Source organism: Lissotriton vulgaris, chromosome 8 (genome assembly GCF_964263255.1).
Source record: "Lissotriton vulgaris chromosome 8, aLisVul1.2, whole genome shotgun sequence".
Lineage (NCBI taxonomy): Eukaryota > Metazoa > Chordata > Amphibia > Caudata > Salamandridae > Lissotriton > Lissotriton vulgaris.
In genome coordinates, this window is record NC_141696.1 from 993,812,127 (window position 1) to 993,833,762 (window position 21,636).

Consider the following 21,636-nt stretch of genomic DNA (forward strand, 5'->3'; position numbering starts at 1 on the left):
TACGTTCAGCTCATTTATCCATCTGTTCCCTAAGGGATGAGGTAGCTGAAAATACTTAGTCTGCCCTGTTCCCATGATGCACTGGGCCAGGGACAGACTGATTTGCATATAGCCAGGTTCTGAGCTGGGATAGTGCAGTAAGATAAATAACGGTGATGGATCAAGCCCTGATCTTTGGACTGGGTAAGAGTGGTGTGCTTAATTCAGACACTCTGTTCATCACCACCCCCTTTTCTGAATCGTTTTTGGCCACTATAGGTGTGGCAGGGTATACTCAGACATGAGTCCCTTTCTCACTGCACCATCAGGATTCAAGCAAGCAGGGCCGAAGACGGCTGAAATGCCAGAAACCGGTCCCCGGTAGCTTGTCTCCTTTCTGGTGAAGAATTGGCTTCGTAGTTTAGTCTGCCCTGTTCCCATGATGCACTGGGCCAGGGACAGACTGATTTGCATATAGCCAGGTTCTGAGCTGGGATGGTGCAGTGAGATAAATAACGGTGATGGATCAAGCCCTGATCTTTGGACTGGGTAAGAGTGGTCTGCTTAATTCAGACACTCTGTTCATCACCACCCCCTTTTCTGAACTGTGGTAGTTTAGCAATAATTAAGTTAAGCATTAGCAGAAGACATTCGGTATTTCGAGACTATCTTGCCGGTTTTACGGAATCCATTTTGTATTTCTGTCGGCCATTTTGTATGCCATGTGCTCTGTCCTACCTTTCTGTCAACTGCTCTTAAAATCTGCCTAGAGACAAGATATGTTTAGTCTCCTCTACTTTGCACATGCTCAGAAGAGCATACAGCTGTCTCCAACTTGTAAGTGTCAAGGTGTGCCCACCAAAATTAGCTGTCAGCCCTTCCCACTTGTTGCTAGCACACTCTCTGTATTACCTTATATGTGTCTGAAAACAATGCTCTGTGCCTTGTACCGCCTTCATTTCAGCCCCTGTGTGGGTATAAAAGGACCAAGCTCCTTCTAGTCAGTGTGCTACCTCATACTATACCGAAGAGTGTTGTGTGAATGTAGTTCCATCTCATGAGGTTTAATAAACTGTCTTTTCTATTCCAGTTTCTGTGCCAACTTCTTACTATTGGTCTAAGGACTCTGAGCAGAGAAGGGTGAATACCTTGCACTAGTAAACCTGGCTGAAGCTTGCTACTACACCCACCGAACTGGGTGGAATGAGGAAAAGAGACCTTACTGTCTACTATTCAGGCTCGGGCCTTTAACAAGAGAGCGGACCTTTAATGGCTGGTAGAGCCAGCCACGGAGGGCTCTAAGGTTATTATAACATTCTACCCCTAGAGGGCAGAATGTTCTAATTTGTAAAAAAAAAAAAAAAGGCCTCAGGGGCACAGAAGAGGGTGATGAAATCCCCTCGGTTGGCGAGGCCTTTTGTTCACAGCAGCAGTTGTGAACAAACATTTGAATGTTGCTGCTCTGGGCTTCTACCACCATAGAAACCTGGAGCACTCCATTGTCTTCAATGGAGCCCCCAAAATTCCAATGTTCTAATACGGCCACAGATATGGTAGAAAGGAGACCATGTTAAACCATACTTGCTCACTCAAGAAAACAAAATGAATAAATATTACAGTCGAATAGGTGGACCAAGTGCAGGCGTCTTACAAACACTACCAGGCAACACCTCTCGAGGTATTCTGGAAAGGAGACTGAGACTGGAATACAAAATGGAGATCTTGGAAAGGCCAAGGGCCATCTAAACATGTGGATGAGAACATTGCAGTGGTAGAACAGACACTCATTAAGCCATATGCTGGGCAGTTGCCTCTTTTATTCTCATTTGTGGAAGGGAAAGAGGAAGCTGAGTTGCCTAAAGAGAGATTATACGTGACCACTGGTAGGTAACGGAAACAAATAAACACCAACCCCTTAGTTGGTAACAAACATACCAGTTTTAGGGCATCTCAGGAACCACAGAGTTATACAAATTCCATCAGGCATAAAAAATGTGAAGTCAACAAAGTTAACTGGGCTGGAATGAAACAGCCGAAAAACGAGAGGGGAACAAAAACATACCCTGTAATGGTGACCAGAACTGGTCCATTTGCTCTAAACTTCCATGTAAAACTCCTTCCGAACTGTCGTCCCTCGTTAGCATCATTTTGCTGCAGATGAAAGGCACATTCTTCAGGCCTGAACCAGAGCGAGCGCTATTGAAAGAGCATGTGCGCCACCTAGTGACCAGTAGGGAAAAGGCATTATTTCAATCTGGAAAGACGGGCTTTACTCACTGAATTCCAATTTCTTCTGGTTATTTGCCACGGCGTGAATGAGAGCGATGGTGCCACAGGCGTTGCGGATGGTCTGCTTCACGAAGTACATCGTGGGGCTCACTGCTTGTCCCCGATTTTTAATTCTGCTCTCTTCTTCAGCTTTGTGTTCCTCATACTAATTGGAAAGAAGTTATGTGATAAACACCTTTTACACAAAAGCATGCATGTGTCGGGGCAAACTTTCAAGACTGCACCTCAGCATATGCAAAAGTATTCACCTGCCACCTACCCTGACACACCCTCACACACCCGAGCCCACTCTCATACCCAGTTTCTAAAGGGGGTATTAATCAATAGAGGTGGGCGAGCCAACTAATTAACAGGGATAATCTGGCTTGGCTCTGAGAGCTCATGCACGAGGTGAGTCCTGAAAACGTTTGCTATGCAAATCATACACAAAACATCATGACAAATATGATACAGTTTCTCCAAAATGCAAAACAGTGTGTTTCTTTAACATATAGAAGCTATGACATCAATACAACACATTATACCCCTGCACTGAGAAGTCTTACAGTGTGATAAACGTTAAACATGAACCATCAGTGAACTAAGAAGCAAAACAGTTGTCGTGTAAATAAACCCTGTATATGACTCAGATTCTTATAGAGCAACATTATATTATATTCTAAGTCAAACGCAACATATTTTGGAACAACTGGTATTCCAAACTCACATATTTTAAACTGCTTTCATGTGTGATAATGAGGAAAAAGGAGCTTTGGTGAATAAAACATTAGCCCAAGATCACACAATTTAAGTGGGAAAGTCGCGATTTATCCAGCTGTTTTCATGTCGTACAAATCCACTAGTATTATGGTAAGGCTTTGTTTTTATCGCTTTTAATATTTTCGTTTCATTACCTTTGCCTTCAGACTTGTACTGTTTAGCTTAATCGCCTCCTTTCCGTTTCCTCTGCCTAGTGCCCCGGTCCACCACGGGTGTTCCCGTTTGTGTGGAGGGCGTGTTTGGCAAACAGCTGGTGTTACCACTCCCACTGGCCGGACTAGGTCAGGCGGGGCTACTGACGTGGGAGCTACCCTATTTAGCTGGGATGATTTTCTCCGTGCGCCGAAGTCGCGCCTAAGTCCAGCCCGTCTGCGCCCGTCCGCGCTGAGGACGGGCTGGGGGACGGGTCGGGCGGTGAGGAAGTTTTACACCGTGCTAGCCCTGAAGTAAGTCTGGCATACACACATCAGGACCTTATGGTATTAAAACCAACTACTTTACTGTGCCACCACAGACTCCCCCCGGAGGCCTTCTTTGGGCTCCCCGCATGCTTTTGCTACACCGGAAACTCAGAGCCCATAACTTCCGATCATTCTGATATGCGGGCTCCTGTTAAAACTCCTACTACCCCCATCATAAACCTGGAAGGGGGCTTTCTTATCAATGCAAGATTATTAGTAAAAAACAACATTGCATTTAGCGACTTTGTTATTGCCAGGAAGCCAACGTGGGTTTTCATAACAGAAACCTGCGCATCTGACTCCTCCGGCCCGAACTGGTGACGCTGTTCCAGAAGGCTACGCGTTAGCCAGACTGGGCCGCAGGGGAGGAGGTCTGGGTATCCTGTATAAGGTTTCCTCCATTTGTCGCGTCAAAACGCTTTCCTCGCCCTCAGATCCTTTTCAGGCCATCTATTTCTCTATAACCTCCTCTACCTCAGTTTCTTTTTCCGGTCTCCTCCTTTACAGACCTCCTGGCCCCAGATCTGGTTTCAGCCATAACTTACTTAAAATCCTAGAACCCTATTTTGGTAGACCCCATTTGACTGTTATGGGTGACCTAAATTTCCACTTAGAAACTCTAGGTTCGAGCGAAAGCCTCTCCCTGGTGTACCCACTTGCCGCGTGTGGTCTCTGGCAATTGGTAGACAGCCCCACCCACCGAGCCGGTCACACTCTGGATGGGGTTTTTTCCAACGACACCAGACTAACGACGGGTCCCCCCATTCCTTTGGTGTGGTCCGATCACTTTGCGGTTCCCTTGGAACTTAAACTTCCCCTCCCCTCCACTCTGTCTTGTGACCCTAGGAAAAGGGAACCCATGCAGAATTATAGGAAAATTTCTAATAACACCCTGGCCCCCCTCATAGCCAATGTCAGGATATCTCCTGCAGGGGATGCCAGTGCTCCTGCGCTGGAGCTCTCTAACTCAATTGCAAAAGCAGTAGATCTCTTGGCCCCTGCCTCATTTCGTTACTCAGCTAGGCTGAGACCTTCGGCCCCCTGGTTTTCAGAAACACTCAGGCTCTCAAGGCAGGGATGTAGGAAACAGGAGAGGCTCTGGCGAACGACCTGGGACCCCAGGGAAAGAGAAAAGCACAAACTCCTTCTTAGAGAACAAAAAGTGCTGGTAATCAAGGAAAAGCAGGCCCACTTCTCCAAACGAACGACCTCCCTTACCTCTTCCAGGGAACTATTTAAGATTGTTGATTCCGTGTACCTTGCAAACTCCCGACCCCATCGTAGGTTCTCAAGAATTGTGCGACAAGATCCCTCTGATTTTCCACTCTAAAATAGCGGATATCTACGCCACTCTTGAATTGCAAAGGGACCTACGGAGCTCTCCTTCCCCCATGGACCGGCCTCTTCTAGAATGTTGGCCAAAGGATCCCCTCCTGAGCTTGCCTAGTTTCCCTCCCCTTACCTACCAGCAATTAAACCTGCTTTTGAATAAAACCAAATCGGGCTCTCCACTTGACCCTTGCCCTCTGAAGATCTTGAAGGATTGTAGAGAAGTCCTGTTGCCCCCCTCCTTGAGGTAATGAATCGGGCCATGGCCGAAGGCATTTTTCCATCGCCCTGAAAAAGGCAGTTGTAAAGCCTCTGTTGAAAAAGCCGACTCTCGATCCGGAGATCTTAAAATATTTTTGTCCAATATCTCTGCTACCGGCCCCAGCTAAGATGCTTGAGACTTACCCCAACCAGCATTTGACAGCCTTTCTCGATACCTCTGGGTTTCTGGACCAGTCACAACATGGTTTTCGGAAGTTCAACAGCACCGAGTCGACTCTCACCGTGGTCATAGATAACATCAGTGCGAAGGTCGACCTGGGCCAGACCACCCTTCTGGTCCTGCTCGACCTGACAGCAGCCTTTGACACCCTGTCTCCCTCTATCTTAACAGCTTGTCTCAGGGAGATAGGGGTGGAGGGCCCAGCGCTGAGCCTCCTGACCTCCTTCCTCAATCAGAGAGAACAGAAGGTCAAGCTGGGCAAGTACCTCTCCCCTGCTACACCGGTGCAATGTGGGGTCCCGCAGGGGTCGGCCTTGAGCCTGACCCTTTTTAACATCTATGTGGCCCAACTTGCCAGGCTAGTAAGATCGCATGGGATGGAGGTGGTGTCATATGCCGATGACACCCAAATCATGGTGTCTCTCTCCCACTCGGTGAATACATCCGCTTCTAGTTTCAGGAAATGCATGGAGGCAGTTTCAAAGTGGATGATTCTGAACTCACTGAAGCTGAACGGAGAGAAAACAGGTCCTGATCTTCGGCAGAGATCAGGACATCTGGTCAAGTGACTGGTGGCCCCCATTTCTTGGAGCCTGTCCATCACCCACCAAATTCGCTCGGAATTTGGGCGTGATGATTGACACCTCCCTTGATATGGTCCAGCAGGTAAACAGAACGGTCTCTACTTGCTGGGGGGTCATCAGGATCCTAAGGAAAATCTCCCACTATCTTTCCTTGCAAGCCCGGAAACAGGTAGTGGTTGCTTTAGTCGCCTCACGATTAGATTATCGCAACACGCTGTACGCGGGCTACAACAAAGGCCTGATACAATGCCTGCAGACAATTCAAAATGCGGCAGCTAGGTTTGTTCTCGATGTTCCCAGTCTTTCCTCAGCCACATTAGCTAGGAAGAGCCTGCATTGGCTCCCGATCCAGGCCAGGATCTCCTTTAAGATCCTGTGCCTTGTCTATGGGGCCCTGTTTGGCGAAAGCTCAGAAAGTATTAGATCTCTGCTGGTTCCATACACCCCCAGCAGAAACCTGCGCTCCTCCAGCAAGAATCTCCTGTCTGTTCCCAGGGTAAACAGAGTCAGGTGGGGAGGAAGGACCTTTTCTTGTGTGGCCCCTAAGTTGTGGAATACCCTCCCCCCTGAATTAAAAATGCAACCTTTCATTGCGACTTTTAGGAAAGCACTAAAGACTTGGCTTGTTACCGAGGCATATCTGTAACCGGGTACTTGGCTCCTTTCATCAGGTATTTCTGTTAGGCGCCTTAATGCCCGTTGGGCTAAGTTGCGCGATATAAGATGGTTTTCATTCATTCATTCATTCATCTATTCATGGATGTTCAAATAGCGCAAACTCGACCTGAAAGTGCTGGGGCTGCTTTGAATGAAAACCAACTACATTACACTTGGCCAAGTGCAATGGTTTTCGCCACAGTAAGATTGACTTGCCCACAGTCACAAGATGTTGCTGCCATCGGCGAGACCCGAGCCTGGTTCCCCGCATCCATAGACGACAGCTCCAGCCGTAAAAGTCACATCCTGGGTTGAGAAGGATGGGAGGCAAAAGCCACATGAAAGCTCGGCTCGAGTATCCATAAGGACCTCGAGCTGAGGCAGAGCCAGGCTCGAGCGGTCAGTGACCCACTTTTATAAATCAGGTTGCGCAACGTTAACATAGTCCAGAGTAAACACTTAGTTTCATTAGTTTGGAATGCAAGTACAACTGTGGCTTAAATAACCACAGCAAACTAAAAAAACAACAACAAAAAATAACAAAAAAACGATTTTATCTCATATTATTACGCACCGTGAAACAATTACGTTTGTCTTGCAGACTATACACGTGGCCATTATTAGGATCGCATAAACCTACAAATGACAATACATTCGTGTAATGTGCGTTTGGAGGAGTTGTTTCCTTTCATACTACCAGTGCTTTAAATGGGAAAAAATAAGTGCAGGTACTCATTAAAATGAGCTAGAGGTGTAATGAGGGGGCAGGGTTAGGGGCGGAGCTAAGGGCAACTTCTATATTAGTTGCAGCACATATCAAAACACATGAGAAATGTGTTTAGATAAACCAAGCAGGTTAACTCATTACACAAAATGAAAGATATGTGATATGTTAACATTTCCTTTTTTGCAATAGTTGCACCTTCTTAATGTCATACTGTTAATTGCTGTTTAGCAAAATACTATATATTTTTGAGTATGTGAGTAGGAAGAAACTGAAAATGCCCCCAGGTTGAACCAAAGCTCTTACGGCACCAAGCAAATGAAGCAACCCTGCATGACCCTCCCCAGAAGATATCTCTCGTCTCCTCCATCAATCTATCCATTCATCCTTTCATCCTACCATTTACCTGCTGATGTCCACCACTTAACCTTTACATTCTATCCTTTATTCAGTCTTTCATCAATCATTCAGTTGTTCACAATTCTGTCTATCCACCCTTCTATCCATCGCCAAACCTATCCATTCATCCATCCATTCATCCTTTCATCCTACCATTTACCTGCTGAAGTCCACCATTTAAGCTTTACATTCAATCCTTTATTCAGTCTTTCGTCAATCATTCAGTTTTTCACTATTCTGTCTATCCACCCTTCATATCCAAACCTATCCATCTCCAATGTATCCATTCGTCCTTTCACTCATTCATCTCTTTATCCACTCTTTCCCTCATCCACCTATCATTTCGCTCATCCATCCATCAACCCTTTCACTCCTTTATTCCATTCCCCCGTTCACTAAATCCCTCCTTTCACTCATCCATCCCCCTTTCATCCATCCTCCCTACCTTTCATTCATCCATCCAATCTTTCACTTATCCACTCATCATCTGCCCTTTTATCCAATCATCCACCCTCTTTCACCCATGCATGCTTTCATCCATCCATCTATTCATCCATCCACCCAGCTATACATCCATCCTTGCTCACACATGCATCCATTCACTCATCCACTCACTAACTCACTCATCGACCCACCCTCCCTTTTACGTTATTTATTAATCTTTGTCGCTGAATAGACATGTACAAAGTGCAACACATTTTCTTTAAAATACCTCCTGAGAGTGTCTGGATTCCCTTTCTCTTTCTCTCACTTTTTTCTTACAAAAACAGGCATACACACAAAAAAATCAGACATACTAAATACTAGGGTATGATTAAAGCCATGTAATACTCTTCACCTACCATGGCTTTTTACATTTTTTTTTATTTTACAGAGTTTTATATATCGTAAACTTGACCAGAATTGGGTATCAGAGCGCTTTACATAGCACTAGTTGCATTACAGATGGACACATTCATTTTTGTTAGGCACAAGGAGATTAAGTGATTTGCCCACAATCACAGGATGTTCAGCGTTATGGCTAAGGCTCAAATCCAGGTCCACCAGTTTTGAGGTAGGCCGCCCCAGCTGTTATACCCAACTCCTCTCCCGAATGCTCTATCGAGTAGCGCTAGCTCGTCCGATCCAACGTCCAAGGCTGTGGCTTGCTGTGATGAGAGAAGCTCTTAGACTGGGATATTGACAGATTGTATCAACATGTCCATGAGATAACGGTCTCTTACTTTTATTCATGGCCATACCCTCTCACTCACTGGTGCAGTACTTGTGAGTACCTCGCTATGTTGGATAGACCTTGTTAACATGAAGCATCTATTTAGTTCCAATGGGGCTTGTGGTTCAGCCAACCATTGGAGGACTTGCACATCTGCCATTCTGCACCAAGCCAGACTCTCAGATGTAAATAAGAGGCGTGTCACGGGGACCCCTCTCCTTTGGCAGTATCCAGGGAATAATGCCACAAGATGCATGGAGTGGCACTGTTCCATTGTTTTACGCGAAGCCGTTTCTTGCTATGGTGAATTAGGGTGTGGACAGAGAGAGAATATGTTGGCCAGGCTCGTTAAAAAGCACTTTTGAAGGCTTTCCAGTACAGTACATAACATCTGACAATATATTTGTATCACTTATAAAACCAGGGGGATGCTCCTATTGGTAGAATACAGAATTGCTGATCTGTTGTTCTAACGATTTTTTGATTGAACAAGGCGCATTTCAGCTACGAACCACATTTGGCTTGGAGATCCATTAAAACGCTCCTCACAAGTGTGGAATGGGGGAATGCATTTTCCCCTGTCTGATGCAGGTTACAAAATACAATACAAAATCTAGCAAGATAGAATAATTCTTGGTGAATGTTGATTCTTTATCAGAGTTCACTGTAATTGTCTTCAACAATTGCCACCAGTGCCGGACTGACCGTAGCCTGATGGCCACTGCCAGGTCACTGACACGATTCCTGTGCTTGCACGTACACACAGGATAGTGTGAATGTGATTGACAGCAGAGGGCCTGAATGGACCCTGCTCTGTCGAGCACAGCGTGCCGGTAAACACCCGGACATTATCCAAATGAGCCCTGCTGAATAGCTTAGCTGGGGCTCAGATCGGGAGCTGCAGAAGCGGCGCCTTGGCTGCCAGAGACACGTTCTACTCCTGCTTACCAGCACAGGCAATGAGCCTTACTTTTCATGAGTACAGGTGCTCTCCACGGCACTAGAGAAGTGCCGGTACTCTGAACGATAAATCTAAGAATGCCGGTACTCAGTACTGGTGAGTATCGGCCCATTTAAAGCACTGCATACTACCCAGGCGAGGTACAGCCCAACTTACACCATTTTCAGGTCTCGCCTGTCGATGCGCATGCGCATCGAGCAAGCGAGACTATGGGGGCTTATCCACTCTTTATCCACTGCAAGGAATCGTGGCGATTCCTTGCAGTGCCCGTGACTTAAGCTCAATGCGCATGGAGCTTAAAAGCGCGTGCACGTCCGTCTTGTTTTACCCGCTCCGCCCCCTCCCCTTCCCGCCGTGTCGCATTTCTCCTCCCCCTCCCCTCTCTTCCCTCCGTCTTGTTTGTTTATTTTACCCGCTCCGCCCCCTCCCCTTCCCGCCGTGTCGCATTTCTCCTCCCCCTCCCCTCTCTTCCCTCCGTCTTGTTTGTTTATTTTACCCGCTCCGCCCCCTCCCCTGCCCGCCGTGTCGCATTTTTTTTTAAATCCCCACTTCCTCCTCTTCATACTGCGTACAGGATGTTGTTCACTTCATCCACTGCACTGATCTATAAGGCTCCGTTGCCCACATACATGTGGAAGCCCCCTCTATCCTTCACTCCCCGCCTCAGTTTCCGTCGACCCTGAACCCGCCCCCTGATGTGTCCATGTCCGTGTCCAGCATGTCTAGCTGCCCTTCAGAGAGGTTCGTCGTCACGTCCTTGGCTCTGTGCTTGGTGCGGTAGGTGTTGGCGAAGATCTCTGGTTGTAAACCGGGATGGCCACTGTGCCTGTCTGAACACACTGACTTTCTTCCGTTATGCTTTGCAGTCCTAAAGAGCTTACCGTTCTTTTTCCACTTTAGCTTCTGTGACTCGTAAAGATAGTTCTACGTTTAGTAGTGAGTGAGTAGTAAAAAGTACACTGTGTTACTGCTCACCAACTCCTAATTAGCAGGTTGAAGTTTCTGCTACTCTTGGTAAATAGCTTTGTGCATCCGGCCCCGGCCCCGGCTCCTCCTTTGACGCGCGTCATTCGTTTTGCACTGTCCGGTACTCCGCTGCTGCGCTCTTTTGCCATTCGAGACCCACTCCGCACTCTTTAAAACTATGAAGTGCAATGAGTGTTCCGTGAAGGGAAATGACGCGCATAATTCATGGCTGCCTCCTGTGATCGACTATGGTCCACGTGTGTCGACTGCCGGATTCTCGCCCGCAGCTGCAGTGTAAGGTCAGATCACACGGCAGAAGGACGTGGAATCGATTGAAAATGTGTCCCTGCTCAGTCGGTGTCCAACTCTCAAAGCATTTCCTTTGCAAACCGCTGGGAAGACAAGGCAAGGGGAGGTCGACGTGACACGTTCAGCTGTTACCATGACCTCGCTCTGAGCACTGTCTCCCCACTCCAGTGCCCGCCGCCTATTCATGCCTCTCAGTTCACTGAGTACTCTACGCTCAGACCTCATATGTTGACCACCTCACTCACCCTCAACCCCTCACCCTCACTCACTCACCCTCAACCCCTCACCCTCAACCCCTCACTCACCCTCACTCTCACTCATCCTCACTCAACCACCCTCAACCTCACTCACCCTCAACCCCTCACCCTCACTCACCCTCAACCCCTCACCCTCACTCACTCACCCTCAACCCCTCACCCTTACTCACCCACCCTCAACCCCTCACCCACTCACCCTCAACCCCTCACCCTCACTCACTCACCCTCAACCCCTCCCCCTCGACCCCTCCCCCTCAACCCCTCACCCTCACTCACCCTCAACCCCTCACCCTCAAACCCTCACTCACCCTCAACCCCTCACCCTCAAACCCTCACTCACCCTCAACCCCTCACCCTCAACCCCTCACTCACCCTCACTCTCACATCCTCACTCACCCTCAACCCCTCACCCACCCTCAACCCCTCACCCACACTCACTCACCCTCAACCCCTCACCCTCAACCCCTCACTCACCCTCAACCCCTCACTCACCCTCACTCTCACTCACCCTCACTCAGCCTCAACTACTCCCCCTCACCCTCACTCACCCAAAACCCCTCACCCTCACTCACCCTCACCCTCACTCACCCTCAACACCTCACTCACCCTCACTCACCCTCACTCACCCTCAACACCTCAACCCCTCACCCTCACTCACCCTCACTCACCCTCACCCTCAACCCCTCACCCTCACCCTCACTCACCCTCACCCTCACTCACCCTCACCCTCACTCACCCTCACCCTCACTCACCCTCACTCACCCTCACACAGTGCAATAGTTCTCAGACCATTTCAGTTAGAGCTTTTAGAAATGTTTATGGCTTTTTTTATTTGTAATACTTTCGCATTGGCTACAGGAAACAAAAATGCTAAACATTTACAAAAAAACCCATAAACAATTCTAAAAGCACTAACTCTAATGGTGCGAGACCTATTGCATTTCCAATGCTTGTTAACTCTCTTGTTTTTCTATGTATATTTTCCTCACTCATGTAGAAAATCGTGCGCCTTTTCACGGAAATTGAGAACGACCCTTGTTCCCCTTTTCTGTTCTTCTCCCTGCGGACCAGTGAGCTGAGGCACTGAGGGGCGATACGGGTGTGCAGCTGCCGCCCTCATCTCCCACACCATCTCCCAGCCAGGAGAGCCAGACAATATAAAAGTGACAAAGGGGGTTAACTGATAGTCACCAGGTAAGACATTACAGAGAGGTTCGGGACAGCTCTTTGGCTCCGTCATCACCCATTGGCATGCACCCTTGCTCAGGGCTATAAGTGGGAAAACAAACTAGTGGTGCTCTAAAAGGGGTGTGACACATTTCCTAAAGGGGTGTGGCCTATCCGAGTAGGGGCGTGGTCTAAATTAAGATAATTAGCATTGTGTGCTTAAGAAAATCATGAAGTCGCACCCAGCAAAGGATAATGAAATAGGCAAAAATGAATATTTATTAAGTATAAGCCTTAAAATACCAAACACTTAAAAACACATAAAAATTATTTACATTACTCCCTTGGTCCTCTTCCTCAGCAATCACAGCAACTGTAGGTCAGCTCCCAGACACTCAGCACGGATTTCTTCTTGATCACGAAGTTCCCTAATCTATTTTTACTGGGGCTCCAGTCCTACTTTCATACCCCAAAAGTCTTTGTTCTTCTTGTGTGAGGTGTCCTGGACCCAATCTTAACCAGTTCTGGGTGCACTCTGCCAGTGCAATTCTTCTTCCTTTGTGAGTGTGTGCCAGGCTCATCAGACGCACCACAGGAGGTGGAGCCAGCATTGTGGAAGGCAGGCACAGCCCTATTGAGACCCAGGTGCTACTCCTCCCACCACTCCCAATCAAATAGGTCTATTCAGCCTTGTGCTGACTCAACCAGCCTCCTGGAGCCGCCCCCAGCCCCTGTCACTCACAAACCAGACAGTCAATACACAACCAGGCAGAGGCACACAGAAAGGTTGAACAGGAAAATAGCCACTTTCTAAAAGTGCTATTTCAAAACATAGAATTTAAAAACCATCTTCACTAAAGGATGTGTTATTAAATTCTGAGTTCAGGGATGCCAGATTCCATATGTCTATCTTGCCGTTATTGGAAGATATGCAGGTAAACATGTTACACAGCATTCCCCATGTTATCCTATGGGCAAGATAGCCTTTCAATAGTGAAAAACGAAATTGGCAGTATTTCAATATAAAGACATGTTACCCACACTAGTAACAACAAACAAAAACCGGGATGTCTGGTCACCCTATATACCCTTGAGGCCCGAAAATAGAACTCCCCTTCAAGGCCCCTCAAAAAAAACTGTGTGGGGGTGAGGGCTCAGGACCCCCCCCCCCCCCCCCACACACTTAAAGCCCTGCCCTTGCTCATTTTACCGTATCTGCTTAGGAGATATTTTCAACCAGCAGCACTTTAAACTCCAGGGCTGGTCAGGGGTGCTGTATATGGGTGCGGGCAGGGCGTTAACGGACAGGCCTAGAAGAGTGACATCACTCTTCATTGGGTCCTGTCCTTTTCATCCCTAAAGGTGCCTGTTTTGTAAAACCTTGCACTGAGGGTATATGCACTGGTAGTAGCAGACTGCATTACAAAAAACACACGGACTGTCTGTCCTCTACTCAGCATTGCAATCGAGCAATATTATCAATACTATGCAATGCAAAAGATACTTTGATGCAGGTTAAAATTGAGGGTGGAATTAGAGTACTTGGGATTTAGCCAATGACCCCATATTGACCCAGATACCAAGGAGTGTCCTCCCTTTTGCATGACATTGCTATTGGTAAATCAGTACTTTAAATCTCTGGGTGCAATTCACTATGTTATATAAAACGATTTTCAGATCTTTCTGGGGCGAAGGGTTAAAAGAAGGGCAACCGACCTGCATTGTTTTCAGTGAAGTGGCTGCCATCAATTTTGCTTCCGGTTTCAGAGGAGTACAAAGAGACTTGATTTCTGCTATGTGCAACAATTTACATGTTTTAGAAAAACTATTTCACTCTGGGAGGTGAGAAGGGCAGTTTTACTGGAATGTAGTTCACTTGCTTCCATGCCATACCAACTGTTAACTGTGGTTAATTTCATTTTAAACAGGATAAAATGCTGCATGATTTGACCCTCATTATTAATTTACTGGAGTCGAACTGCCGCATCCCTGTGTATAGCACACTGCACATGCTGAATTTGTCACTTGCATAATAGATGTTACTGTTACTCATTACCCAACTCAAAGGTACTCATTTTATTTACCTGAAAGAACAGAAGTTAGACATTGTTGCTGTTACCTTCAAAGTACACAATCATTTTGTGTCTCACCTAACAGCAATCTAGGGTCTCGGTTCTAGAACATAGAATAGCCCTCTGCTGAAGGCTAAACCAGTTCTTAAAGGCTCTGCACCAGTGGTCGAAAACACGGCGGCGCGCCTCGACTCAAACGTTCCACTTATAACGGCCTCTCTTCCCCTCCTACAACAGCTCCACTGGCTCTCGGTACGCAAACAAATCAAGTTCAGAATTTGTTGCATTGTTCACAAGGCCTTGAATGCCAAGGGCCCCAGCTATCTTGCAAGGAAATTCAACCACTATACTCCCACTAGGTCACTCCGTTCAGGAACTAAATCATTTCTCCTTGTTCCTCGGTTCAAACAAAATCACGGATGGGTGGGAAAGCTCTCTCTCGCCTATACCCTCTCTATTGGAACCAGCTTCCTATCTATCTGCGGCAATGCCTGATCACCTTCAATCCAGAAGGTTCCTCAAAACTGTATTATTTTAATATGCCCCCCTTATTGGCCTACTGTAGCACGTCCACAGCGCAGATACACCTTTGGGGGTGATTCAGGCGCTCTACAAAATAAATAAATAAATAAATGTGTCCAAGATGTAGGCGTGGGCCTATAACAATGGAGAGGGGCTTCAAGCACCGGTATAGCCCAAGGCATAAAGGCTATGTGGCTATTGGAACATTTCAACCACTGAGGGTAGAATGATCCAAGTCAAAAAGAGAAAAAAACACAAAACTTTGCAATAATGGAGCAGAAAGCCTGTACCAGCCATTATGAGCCCTAAGACACTCCACTGTTTTCAACTAAACTTTCAACATTCCAATGTTCTAATACAGCTTTATAGCCCACCGAGGCAGGCTATACATGCTATTAAAGTCCTGCTCCGGCATTAAAGGACCGAGCCAAAGCGGGCTTTTAATGGCCGGTATAGCCCAGCTACGACAGGCTGTAAAGCTATGACAGCATTCCACCCCATGACAGCCGACTGTTCTATTTAGAAAAATAAAGGCCTCTCAGGGCCTGACGAGCTGAAATACCTCTCCGCTCCGACCGCTTTGTTCACAGCTCTAGCTGTGAATGTTCTACAGGTAACAGCCAAGCGCAGAATCACAGCTGTTAGCTATCGAACATTCGCAGTAAGACCTGTGAAAGGGAGCTGAAGTCAGCCCCTGGTTCTCTCCGTGACACGGAGCTACAGGATGAGGAAGGGTGAAGGCGGAGTGTGTCCTCCTGCACGGCCTCAGCCTTCCCTTTCCTCGGCCTAATTAATATATTTTCAAGAGGCAGGGGAAAGAGAAAGGCAGAGGCTGTGTATTAGGACATTGCAATGTTGAGAGCAGTGGGCCTATACCAGTCCCGCTGCTGCTCCATGGTTTTCAATGGAGCTCTCAACATTCCAATGTTCTAATATATCGCATAGCCCTAATAACTGCAAGCAGATGGGCATCCCTTGCAAACTTGCATTTGCCATATAGAGAAATAATATTAGCAAACAAAACCTCTTGAAAATGATACTTGGTTTGCAAGGGCCACCCCTGCTCTTCACAGCTTAGACTCACATCCTCATTTAGTTGTCAAAACAAACAATCTATCAAAGGCAGAATGTGCTACCCCAGGCTTGCCTTTGGACAGTAGTGCATTGTCTTTGCTACTTCTGGTCTGTGATCATCAAGGCAGTCAAAGGAAAATATAGTAAATGGGGTTCTAAGAGCCAGATTTTCTATGTCTATGTGAGGGTATTCGTAGAGCGTACTGCCTCTCCAAGGAGTGTCCTGGATCTAAATGCAGAAGGGTAGCAGTGGGGGAAAAGGGGGGATTAAGGGCAGGGATAGAGCCAAGTTTTCAGTTTTTCACAAATTTAATCTCCAAATGCTTGGCACAACCCAATGCATTTCGCATCTACACTGAAACTTCATCTGGGGTTGGTATAACGGAGATTTTGAGCGGGCAATATTAATTCCACAGAGTCTCGTGGTGCTGCGGCATTAACATTGCACCCTCGAAATCCCCAGATGAAGGGTCAGTGTAGACCCGAAATGTATTGGGTTGTGTCAAGCATTTGGAGATTATATTTGTGGAAAAAAATGCACTACATGTGTTTCAACAAATGAATAAATCACAATAAATCAATGAAGTAATCAAATGAAGTATTGCTCTTAACATATTTTTTGAAAAACTATTTACTGTGGAGAAATCTTTAATTTATACTTTGTTGGCACTGGGAGACACAGTGTAACAGATGGAGTAGCACGCAATGAAAAACAAGATTTAATCTAAAACGCGAGATTATTGAGTGCACTGAGAAACCTTTTCAGTTCAATTATATCCTGAGTATCATGCCACACACTGCAGGCTGGCTACTGAAGGATACTTGGACTGTGAGACACAAAGGTGCAGAAGAGAGAGATCATGCTATTTGGTTAGTGCTTGTTTTGGTGTCTATTAGAACCAAATGACAACGACTCCAAATGACAAAGCTGGCACTAACTTCGAGAAAGGAAGTAACTGAAATCCTCAACACTGCTTCAACTGTTGCAAGTTGCCGTAAGGTATTATTTCCATACGAACTTGGAGCATGGGTATGCCAAAGCTCCAGAAGTCCAAGTTTGGGCTAATCAGAAGGTGTGTCTCTGCAATTCATAACAAAATCGAAGCCTGTAAAGTGCACTACCAACCCACACTTGTTAAGGGCCTCACTGTGAATGAGTATGAATCTTACCTACCGTATGTCTCTCCTACTGTTAGGCACCGGTACTTCCTAGCGAGGTGTGTGACGAGAAAGAAAGAGAGAGAGAGAGAGAGAGAGAAAGTAAGAGAGAGAGAGAAAGTAAGAAAGAGAGAAAGTAAGGGAGAAAGTGTGTGGTGTACATGTGCATAAGTAAGCACAATATGTAGAGCATCATTACGTAGTGCAGTAAACTGTACAAATCAAGATTTAAAGTGGTCTCACCAATTCGTATAGCATAAAAGAGAACACGATCAAAATCGCTAGCGTTTGTCGTTTATTTCAGTGTTAAAAAAAAGTTTCGGAAAATTCCGACGGTATGAACCAATGAAAAAAGAAATGGGATAGGTCGAGGGTTAATACTTTACTAAAAAATACAAATAAAATCCTTCACTTTCCTGTCCTCTATCGGGGAAGGAAAAATAACAAACATCCACCACTGGCAAATTCATAAATGAATTACCAGCCCCGGTCAACAGCAAAAGGAAAAACACGTAGATTGTACGTAAGCGAAATCTCGACAGTCATAGGGTAAAACAGCACAACACGCGACGCCACTTTGAGTCATCTGCCAGGAGCGTGGCTGCTCCTTTACCCTCCCTACAAGGCAAACATTCATATCACTTAATGACGCCCTTGATGACCCATTGGTGCAGTGAAGTGAAATACAATGTGTTCTGTATCTGCATAGCCTGCGTCACACTTCCAGCATTGGAATGCGAGGCGAACAAAGGTTAACTAATGAATATTGTAAGGGCAATCCCAACTCAGTCTGATTATGGAAGAAATCCAAGACTACACTGGTAAGCAACCACACTGTAGCTTTTGCAATAATCATGATCAGTGTATTTTTCATGTGGCAACGAGGGATTTCCTTTCACCTGCGCATTAGTGGGGGAGGAGGGTTACTTTTATTTCTCCCCCAGACTTTTTCTCCTCCAGCCAAGAGTATCCGACCTTTCACTGGACATATCTACCTGCACTTTTCCCATTAACAGCCTCTGCACGCCTAGTTCTATCTTTCATCCGCTTTCAGTCTCAGGCTTATAGTTTCATGCTGGCCAGGACCCAACAATCCTATGCCATGAAAGGCTCAACAACTGTGAACAGAGGGTACATAGGGGTGTGCAGAGGGCGTCATCAGCTCTAAAGGCCATCTCAACCTCATGCTACCTACCTCGTGCCAAGGATCAACAAGAAGTCGGCAAACAGCACTTCGCCAACTTTGTCCACACTCTCTCTCTCACCTTACAACCGCCATTTCAAGTGGGCCCAACCCATCACCACAAAGAAGTTTGCCCACAATCTTTGCAGGGGCCCGCTCAATCCCCAAAGTTCTTCCGTCCACCTTGTCCTTCATTTATAAATAAGCGGCCCTGTGAAAGTGGATGATCAGCACATAAGCAACGTATCGCCATTAGGCTCAGTGGTCTCATGCCCAGGGCCACCACAAATGGACCTTCCAGCTCATCAAGCAAACAGAGAATATCCCAAGTATTATACAGAAAAGCTAGCCCCTCCCCTGTAAAGTGTATTTTGAGACATTTACTGTACATTCAGTACCTGAGTGAGTAAAGCTAACAAACATGTGAGCTATAATATGTTTTATTAAAATGTGCGGTCCAACAGCAAATTGCGCATGTCTGATTCCTTCATCATAGTAAGAGGCCACATTAATTACATCTAACAAATGACAAATTCCAGTTATATAAAACGTCGTGGTGTGACTAATTAATTAGAAATTGGATGTTACCCATCATTTCTTTAGGGACCAACAAACATATGTTCCTCTCGGCAGCAAAAAATCTTGCACTAGACCAAAAAAGCATGTAAATAAAAACTGGAGATGAAAAGAAGAGGACATGCTATAGAAAGGCTGGGAGTTAATTATTTCCCCTCCTATCCCGAAGCTCCAATCACAAGTAGAAACAAAAGTAAGACTACTTCTCTATAGGTGAAAGGTACTTTCCAGTGGCTGCTGGTGACATTTGAAAATGGTGAGGCTAAAAAGGTTGGATATGACTTATTTAGCGAGTGAAGCGAGCAAGCTTAATGGACAAACACAGGGCCTGGGGAGGCCTTACTCCCAAGAAAACAATTGAAAAAGATTGCCAAATGGCTCATTTTAAAGCAAAAGAATTTAGTGATGAAGCAAGGTTTAAAAAGCAGAAGGAACATTTAGTCTTGAAATATTAAACACAGCAAAAACTGCCCCATATCCTACTACATTATTATGTTCAACAGTTAGTGTAATGTGCAAATGGTACAGCCTAACACCTTCAGGCCCTTCAAAGTGTGTGCTTGCCCAATGTTTTGCACTGCATGCAGCATCGACTTTGAAGTAAATGCTCAAACCAGGCTTTGGGAAGCACCCACGGCTGCTGGCTGCAATCAGTCATATAGAAATATGTGCAGACAGGTCTTTAAGTGAGATGACAAAAGTGGGGGTTCTCTAAAAGGGGACATGTAAAATAAATTTCTGTGATTCCCATAGTGTGCCACCGACGGGTATTTTAGTTTCTCTCAGACAGGTTATTGCATCCAGATATGACATGCACCTAAAACCTGCCAGTACTATTGACTTGGTCAATGGTTGCTAGCTGTTTAAGTTAAATTAACAACAAGGATGATTTGTTATAAATAATTAACATTTAAAATGTTTACATTCTGAAATTGTGAGACCGTTAATGAAATATTATTGAGGCCTGTGGAAGGAGTACTGGCCTTCAGCTATGTGTGCTTTAAGTTTGATATGTATGCCCTTGTTCTCTTTACATCTCATTCATCTGGACATCTTCAACATCATTTCTTTGCTCTTCAGCATCCTCTTTCCACTCTCACCAGAATCCACTTCTTCGCATCTCCCTGACTGCACCACTCTAAACATATACTGCACTCACTCACATTTAAGCCCTTGATTTTCTTTTACTTTTGCCTTGTAAATATTTTGACGTCTATGTACCCCCTTCACACACATTTCACAGAATTTCAATTACACCTGGAATACATGACCATTGATTCTGTGTGCTCTATAGACAGGCCAACCCACTGACAGACGCAGATGCTTTTGCTTCAGCCTTAGCGCCAGAGTTTTCAATTAAAGCCCCTCATTAACGCTTGGCACAACTCAAAGTATGCCCTACACAAGAGTAATAAGATGCACGAAAAAAACCCAGTATCACAACATGATGAAATAGCTAATATGCTTGGGGAATACAAGATTAAGTAAAATACGTGAAATGAAAGAGGAACTAAATTGCAGACATGCATTAACTTAACGTTTTTAACATTCATTGTTAGTAATTACATCCATGTTTTTGGCACTGATGTTAAGGGCACGAAGACAGGGCCAGTTTCAAAGCCATACAGCATGCACCTGTGGCTACTATAAGCACATATTTCTCCCTTTGGGCTTAACTGAGATGTTTTGTACAACTTCGCAAGAGACCAGAAACCTTGCATGGCTTTTAGATATAGTTTAAGGGCAAGAACTTCTAATGGGGCCACCAACCTGCAGCCAGGGCCTGAAGTATCACTGTGGGGGGAGGTTAGCATGACAAGGGGTCTCAAAACAACATATATAACACAATAGTATCTTTATAAAACCCACCATTACCAAGGACAAGGCGCCAAATCACACATGCTTGCATCCAATCCCACCTTGCGATGAATGGGAAAGGTTGGGATCGATGCCTGTGAATGACGGACGTTTGGCCTCATACAGGGATACAGACTCAGACGCCTGAAACCTTGATGCTGACAGCATCACTAGCCTACAGTGGATAGCATCATAGAGTACAATTGCAATGAAGGGCTTTAGAACGGTGAGCTGTGTGTCACATTGTAGAAAGTTGATTTACTGCCTACCTTCCGCCTTCTACTTTATTTGCGAGCCGTGGAAGGCAGCACGGTACTGATAGCCCAGACTTAAATATTATATTTCTAAATAAAATTGATAAATGTATTATTTTTTGAGGTAAGTGTAGGAATTTGAGAGGGGAGCAGCACAAGAGCCTTAATGGAGAAACTGCCCCTGGTACTTTAAAACACCAATAGCAAACAGACACATACACATTGGGAAACGCAATAATACATATACAGAGCTGGGCAGAGAGAGAAAGAGAAGTCATCAAAACCAGATAGTGCTGAAACTAATAGGCTATCACAGACAACCTGATTGGCCGGACCCTGGCTTTGTGTCCCATAATCTCCAAGCGAGTGGTCCCTGTTTGCATTGTTGGAATTTGGGCTTGATGAGGACTCTACCTGAAGGTTTGTCAGTTTTTGACTGGGCAA

The 21,636-nt window shown here is 45.8% G+C and overlaps 1 protein-coding gene across 1 annotated transcript in view; it reads right to left on the reverse strand.

The window, feature by feature from the left end:
• Positions 1-21,636, reverse strand: part of UCHL3 (ubiquitin C-terminal hydrolase L3) — a 408,547-nt gene that overhangs the window by 266,424 nt on the left and 120,487 nt on the right. The window contains exon 3 of the mRNA XM_086934885.1: positions 2,257-2,413. Within this exon, the coding sequence (XP_086791011.1) occupies positions 2,257-2,413 (157 nt within the window). The remainder of the gene's footprint in view (positions 1-2,256; positions 2,414-21,636) is intronic.